At 37.8% G+C, this 7,856-nt stretch overlaps 1 protein-coding gene across 1 annotated transcript; it reads right to left on the minus strand.

The window, feature by feature from the left end:
• Positions 1-729: 729 nt before the first annotated feature.
• On the minus strand, positions 730-1,740 carry hamp (hepcidin antimicrobial peptide). Its single transcript, XM_030156960.1, has 3 exons — positions 1,475-1,740; positions 1,297-1,374; positions 730-1,114 (listed from the first exon to the last, which is right to left on the minus strand). Exons 1-3 carry the CDS (start codon positions 1,559-1,561, stop codon positions 1,007-1,009), a joined length of 273 nt encoding a protein of 90 aa, XP_030012820.1. The 5' UTR covers positions 1,562-1,740; the 3' UTR covers positions 730-1,006.
• Positions 1,741-7,856: the final 6,116 nt, after the last annotated feature.

Genomic DNA, 7,856 nt, shown 5'->3' on the forward strand with positions numbered 1-7,856 from the left:
GTAAGCAAATTTAGATTTGAAAAAAAAAAAGGTGCTCCTTTTCTAACAGGGGTCTGGGCTACAAAACAATGACAAATGTGATTATGTAGTCTAACACTGTGATAAATGTATTTCGTATTAATGTTAAAGTTTCTCAAATCAGCATGAACAGGACAATTACAGCTGTAGACATGTGTCCCAATATTTTTGTCCATATAGTTTATAAATATCAATATTTCCTTAAAGTTTGATGGGAGATTTTTCTTCCTCAGTGAGATGTGAAGAAAGTAGATGGCTAGTTGTGGTAGAAAATTATTATTTACAGTCAGAGCATGAAAAATAGGTGGAACATTAAAAATCATAGTCATGGATAAAAATAATAATTAAAAAAAAAGATCAATGTTGAGAGAAATTAAGTAAAAACCATCTCTGAGTCATTTTGGAAGCAAAGATAAGAATTTAAACTAAACTAATCAATGCAATGTAATAATATTTATCCCAATATAAACTATATTATGATATTTGTCAGTATTGTTTTGTATCCCAGACCCGTTAGCAAAGAAACACGTGAATTCGTGTCCAAATATTTTTGTCCATTTATGTATGATTTAGGCATGTATGTAACTGCAAAACACATTTACACTGTCTTTTATATACTGTTCAGCAGTGACTAGAGTTAAGTATTTCCTAATCAAGATGATTATATACCTTGACAATTCTTTCTTTATTAGTAACACACACCATTCTGCATTTGCTTTAGTACTTCATTGTTTATTCAGTACCAAATATGAAAATTTAAATAAAACAGGATTTTCTTGAGCTTACACAACCACACAAAATAAATACAAAAAAGTGACTACCCATTTTTCCAGTACTGTTTTGAAAATCATACCTTTACAAGTAATACAAAACAGTGTTTTTAGCGAGCCATGCATTTGAATACAGAGGTCAAGAAGCATGCTATTTCTTGGGTTAAGACAAAAAGCGCAATAAATTAATCTTCATCAACTGTCATAGTGGAAAACCCTCAGAACCTGCAGCACATTCCACAACCCTTTTGGCCTTTGCAGCACTTGCAGCAATAGCGGCACATTGAGAGGTGGCTCTGGCGCTTCTGCCTGATGTGATTTGGCATCTGTGTGAGAGAAAGACAAGAAAAAAAGCCCACACGAGACATGAGCAAAGTGTTCATCTCCTACATTTCATCCTCCCCTTGTGTGCGCAGAGCAGCAGGGTACCCCGTGGGGAAAACACATCCACTTACATTTTAATTTGCTCATGGTAATTGGCTCAATTCATTCAGTCAATTGAACATACCAGCCACGATTCCATTGACATCTCTTGATGTGCCGCAACTGGAGTGTCATTGCTCCCTGCCTCCTCCGGCTCTCGCACCTGTTAATGAATTATGCACATTTAGGAACCACGTCTTAGGATCGTGACAAAACATTTATAGCTAATAAGCAAATGAAGTGAGTTTAAGTTGAATTCTTACCCCATTGAATGGAATGGCGGAGCTCTCCAGAATGCAAATAAAGGCGAGCACGAGTGTCACTGCAACTGCAATGCTGAATGCCTTCATTTTAGGGTTTATTTATTAGATCCTTTTGAAGATTAGACTTGATAGGTCTATTTTCTCATGGGTGTCAGACCACCGGGAGCACCCCCAATGTCTTCGGTGTATTGTTCGGCTCCGGTGATGGGTGGTGAATCTCTGAGTGAGATCTTAGCGTGACCCTGTGTGGCTCCTTCCAGTCCTCAGTCGCTGTCTGAGGGTTGAATATGCACACCGGGCTGGTATTTATACTCCCTCAGATGAGTGTTGCCTCATCACCCCGGAGGCCCAGTCAGTTCCTGGCAGCTGTTACCTAACTCCGCTGGGGAAGTTTTGACCTCCGCGTTTCTCTTCGGCAAAGTTTTGTAACATTGAGGGAAATTCTCTGACCTGTTTGGATTATCTGCTCAGCAAAATCCAACCAGCTCTGAACTTTGAAATGATATTAGTTTTTTTTTCCAAGATCAGAGTTAGTATAGATTGGAAATTCTCATTGGCTTTTCCGTTTTTACACCCAAGTATTAAAATGTTTTGGTGTCAGTTTTGTTGTAGTTTTAATTTTAGTCTGATTAGTTTCAGCTCTGATTTAATGAAAATGTATTGTCATTTAAGTTTTTATTGGTTTTCTCATATTTTCCGTCATTTACAAACAATAAAAAAAGTGAAAAAAAAGAAAAAAACAAAAAACGAAACAACCCACAACTTTAAAAGGCAGTCGCAATGAAATTAAAATGTATTGCATCAAATATGATATAAAAATGGTGCTTAAGCCAAAGGTGCAAACAGCTCCAAGCAACCAAAATCATCTATTGACTACTAAACCTATCAATACATTGAAATATTTCAGGTAAAATACAGTTTGTCATCTTTTCATGGTCATCACATATGATCCATTTGGACGTTCTCTGTAGTTACCATGGAAATACCGTCATCTTCCACAACATTGTTTCACCAGTAAAATCCATGGAATTGGATCAATGACACTGGATGGACAAACTTGTTTTTACATTCATTTATTGATATCTTTGCGGAAAAAGTCTGAGCTTTTATGAACATCTACATGTTCAGTGAATTAAATATAGGATTATATATACTGGATTTTCACTGAAAAAAGTCAAAATACATAAGATAATAATATAATAAATGGTGACTATATTAGTATTCACATATCATTTCTATCAGCAGCGTAGTATGAATTATTGTTGGTATAGCGTGTACAAAATACCTATGAGATGAATATATGAGATTTTATTTGGAATGATGTACTATTGTTGTACTGAGTATTTTGTACAGCACTTATGTGTATCTTTACATGCTGTTTAGAGATTACTTAGTTTGGCAAACCGAATATGACATTGTATGTTTCAAATATTTTGTGTTTTAAATCCATAATTCCATCTTATTTTATCTCCAGCTGCTCCTGTTTTTAAGTAGAGTTCTCTGTTTTTAATTTGTCTTTGTCACTTTTACTTTTAGGTATTTCTGATATGTCCATTGGATGTTTCAAATGTCTTGTTCTGCCTCAGCTATATTGTAAAGGAGGTTACGTCCTCAATATATCTCCATGCTTAAATAAAGGTTAGGATGATACAACAATACCATTTTTGTTTGTTTTTTCAAGAAATACTCCATTGTCTTATGTTTAAAGAGGAGAGAAGTCCCCTGTCTGTTACTTATAGTTCTGATGAACTTTATCAGTAATACTGTGTAAAAATCCAAATATACACAGTAATGGAATGAAACAGCTCTTTCTATGCCATATTTGTGGACTTTGAGAAAGCCTTTGATAGCTTACATTGTGACTCACTATGGAAGATTCTTAGACGCTCTGGGATACCATCCAAAATTGTCAATATCATTAAATCACTGTATGAAAACTCTGAATGCAAAGTCATACACAATAATACACGGACGAACCCTTTCAGAGTTAACACAGGGGTCAAACAAGGATGTACTATCACTCATACTCTTTTCTCTGGCCATTGAGTAGTTAATGAGAAACGTAACTCAGGATTAAATAAAAGAGGCATACAGTGGACAATCAACACAACATTGGAAGATCTAGATTATGCTGATGACATCAGGCTACTATCTTACAAACATGCCAAAGTACAGGGAAAAGTAGAAAGACTCAACAAAATATCCAGCACTATCAGCCTCAAAATGAATGAGGGAAAGACCCAAACATTAAGAAAAAACACCTTGAATGACACCTCCATTACAATGATTGGAAAACCAGTAGCAGAAGTAAAAGAATTCACTTATCTTGGCAGCAAAATTACTGATAATGGGGACTGCACAAAGGAGGTAGAGGTGAGAATCAGTAAAGCAAATCAAGTTTTTGCAACTCTCAGACAAGTATGGAGGAGCACCAACATACACACCAGCACAAAAATCAGCATTTACAGAAGTTATGTCCTCAGTATGTTGCTGTATGGAGCAGAATGCTGGAAGGAAACAGCCCCATTAAACATAAGTGTTTACAGCGAATCCTGAAGATATTCTGGCCAACCATGATATCCAAAAAAAATTTTAAACCTTAAAACAAAACTCATGCCAGTTGACCAATTGATAGAAGTGTGCAGATGGACATGGCTGGGGCACATCTGCTGAATGACATCTACATCCATAACAAGAACTGCCTTAAGATGGACGCCACAAGGAAGAAGGTCAAGAGGGCGGCTCAGAGAAACGTGGAGAAGAACTGTGGAGAGAGAGGTGAGAAACCATGGCTTCTCCTTAGACAAAGCACCAAGGGTAGCAGCAGACTGAGCCTGACGTAGAAGCTACCTATTGCCTCACCCCACCAGGCTCAGAAGAGGATGAAAGGTGCTGTATGTAAGAATTATGTTTCAAGTAATCATAAAATGGCCTTGAATGTCACCAGACATTAAGGAATCGTGTTCATTTCAAATACTGATATCACTGATAGTAGTAGTCCAGCCAGAATATTTGCATTTGAAAAGCTAAGTGTCAGCTCACAAGTAATGTTTTTGTTGTCATTTTGTGTTTTGGTCTGAAGCTCCACCCATCACATACCTCAAAATCACGAAGCCAGTAGCGTTTCAGCATCCAGGTTGCTAGTTCCCACTGAGCTACAGCTGGAACATTTCTGATCATAAATGTCCGATATTACAAAACCTAAAAGGCCTCTTATTATTCCAAATATGTATGTCGTGTCAAAGTAAGAAACAAAACAAGGATATGTATAGGAGATGCTTTCGAAACATGGAGACGACTGAAAGCAGAGAAGAATTTGAAGACCAACACTGGCTCTCCCATGGTGTCCCCAAGCTTTCAGTGGCTCTTACCAGGTGGTGAGACAGCGGGCCTGGGCTGCGATGTCTTCTCCTGGGGTGAGTTGCAGTGTTTTCTCCTGGGTGAAGAGACCGCGGTCCGGCCCCAAGAGAAAACACCACGGCCCGGTCCTGGGAGAAGAGACCATGGCCCAGGTGAAGAGACTGGGCCCGGTATGAGTACCGGTGTCGGACTCGTAACTTGCCATGGTATCTCCTTGTAGTAGACGCTCGTGCTGGATCTGGTAACCCCTTGTCTGGGGGAAGGGGGAGGGAACCCCACGCTCTACACTATTTTGAATGTGATTGCAGTACCAGTTTGGTACAATCCTACATACGACACCTTTAAGTACGTAAGTTTACACAGCCAATCTATCTTCCCAAAACTTACAAAAAAGTCACAGAGCTGTTTTCATTGGGACACTGGTTGTCAGAGTAAATAACACGATATGTAAATTAATTTGTGTGACATGATATGCAGAGGAGAGGTCAACAACAGGAAGATGAAAAGGATGTGTCAGACATGATAAGATGAAACGAAATCAAAAAGAACAGAATTTTCAAGCATTTTTTCAGTATTAAAAAGTCAATCATGTGTTTATTTGTGAATATTAGCTTTTATTACATGTATGTGTTATTTGGTTTTGAGGTATTGCTGCCTTGTTATCATTACTTTTCAGTGGTAGAAGTGATTGTTGATGTTATTGTAGCACCTTTGGTCCTAACTTTTAGGTTGAGGAGATACTCACGTCACTGTTGGTCTGGTAGGAGTTGCACCAGGAAGTTACTCACAAAAAGGAGTGGGTGTTGGATTATAAACAGGCAACACTTTAATGCAGGGATTAAAGCAAAAATTTTTCATCTGACTTAAAATTTTCTTCTGGTCAAAATCATTGGCCACAATTAAAAATGATGCAATACAATACTACTATAGCGTACAAGTTTATGCAGTCAGATTTGGCAATACTGTAAAACACACTGAATGGGAGACTGTACAGGTGTAGAAGATTAGTAACATGGATAGAAAAAATGTCATGTGTGGTATTGGTGGGGGGTCTGGGGGTCCTCCCCCAGAAAATTTTTAAAGCTTCAGGTCAATTTTGGTTCTCTCTGGTTAATTTTAAAGGGTATGAAAACCTATGAAGCAAGTGAAAATAATAAGTAGAAGAAAACTTTACTGCAAAAAATGAGTGAAAAACTTTTTATTTAACAATTTAGGAACTCCTAAAACATAACTCCAACTCCAACAGCACATGAATTTTGGGGAAAATGTCTGTGTAAATCAGGCATGTCCAAAGTCCGGCCCGGGGGCCAATCACGGCCCGCGGTCAGATTTTCTACGGCCCACAGCTTGGGTTTTAGAATGTATTATTTATGGCCCGCTTGGACCGTTGAACAGAGTACATGAATCATAAAAGGTTCAAAATGCAGTTTCTCCTTTCACCTCATGGTGGCAGCACCACTCTTACTCTATCTGGCTCTGTGACTTTGCCGTGAACCCTTTTTGCTAATTTCTAACCATGGCGCCTGTAAATAAAAAAACGAAAGTTGACAGTGAGGGCCGCTGCTTCCAGGAGAGATGGGAATTACAATTTTTTTTTCACTGAAAATCAAGGCGATTGTGTTTGCCTAATTTGTCAAGAGACTGTTGCCTTGTTTAAGGAATTCAATGTAAAGAGACACTAGCAGACAAAACATGCTAACGCATACGACAAGCTAGCAGGGAGTGAGAGTTCCGAAAAAATGAAGCAAATTCAAGCTGCTTTAAACTCAACAGTGACTCTTCATGTGAACCTGGGAGTTCAATGAATTCACCACCAGGGCAGGCTACCAAGTTGCCAGGTTAGTTGCCTCTAACTGCTGGTGTTATGTACTTGTAGATGTGACACAAAATATTACTTTCTGAATGATTTTGTGAAAGACAAGAGTAAGAGTCATATGTTTTCATCTTAAATGTTAACAGACTTTGCATTACTGAGTAATATATGAGTAATGATTACTCATATAAGTCATGTTTAAAATGAATGTGGGGTTAAGATTTTTATCAGCTTGGATGTTTAAGATACTCCATACAGTTTGTTCTATGTTATGTGACTCCAGATGTGAAAGGAAGGCAGAAATGTATTTTTTTTTTTTTTTTTTAATTTGTTCACACCTGAGTGGCTTAGATTTGGTTATATTGCCATTTAAAAAAATGATATTGTGACAATGAAAATAAAATTGTTGTAGAACAGCGCATTTATATGTAATTTTTACTGTTTAAAAAATTTCCAAAGGGACCACTGGCCCCTGGCAATGTCCACATTATCAGATCTGGCCCTCTTTAAAAAAAGTTTGGACACCCCTGGTGTAAATGTAACCCTAACCAACTAATCTTTTATTTTTTCTGCTTTTTGGCACTGAAACCAAAAGTTTCAAGCTTGGTTATTCCGGATGTACGCTTCTGTTTTTTTTCCAGAGACACATGGCACAGTAGAACTTTTCACTTTAGCAGTAGAGGTGGAGGTTGTTGCAGGGACAGTGGAGCTTGGAGCAGAGGAGGTGAAGGCTCTGCCTGGAGCAGAGTTGGAGACTTTGTTTACTTTTTTAACCTAATAGCTTGGAGTATCTTCACAGCTTGTTTAAGTTTCAACTCCTTTTGTTTATTCACTTCCTCCCTTCTTTGCTTTATATGTTCTTTATATCTTGTGTACGAAGAGAGACACATTCTTCTCATTGCAGCACTGATGTCAATACTGGGAAATTTTTTTCCAGAGGCCTTAATATGGGACTTTATAATGGCTAAAGACTCTTATGTCTCAATATGAAGCCTAGCCCTGTCTGTTTCCACAATGTCATCCATGATGTTGAATGAGCCCTCCACAAGAGGAAATTATAGAAATTATATTCCGTTACAGATACTCTCTGAGGGTATTTAAAATACAGTGGCTTTGCAAATTCCAAGGGTGTTACTCATTTATTCAATTTTATCTTTGTACTGTACCACACAGATAGAAATAAGATGCTAAACGGGTCAAAATAAAGCA

Source organism: Sphaeramia orbicularis, chromosome 16 (assembly GCF_902148855.1).
Source record: "Sphaeramia orbicularis chromosome 16, fSphaOr1.1, whole genome shotgun sequence".
In the NCBI taxonomy this organism is placed as follows: domain Eukaryota; kingdom Metazoa; phylum Chordata; class Actinopteri; order Kurtiformes; family Apogonidae; genus Sphaeramia; species Sphaeramia orbicularis.

What these genes read in the sequence shown, in the direction of transcription:
- hamp (XM_030156960.1), bottom strand. Translation starts at nt 1,561, where the DNA reads ATGAAGGCATTCAGCATTGCAGTTGCAGTGACACTCGTGCTCGCCTTT. An exon ending in CCGCCATTCCATTCAATGGG is followed by an intron (nt 1,375 to 1,474) that starts GTAAGAATTCAA and finishes ATTCATTAACAG; the next exon opens with GTGCGAGAGCCGGAGGAGGC. An exon ending in TGTCAATGGAATCGTGGCTG is followed by an intron (nt 1,115 to 1,296) that starts GTATGTTCAATT and finishes TCTCTCACACAG; the next exon opens with ATGCCAAATCACATCAGGCA.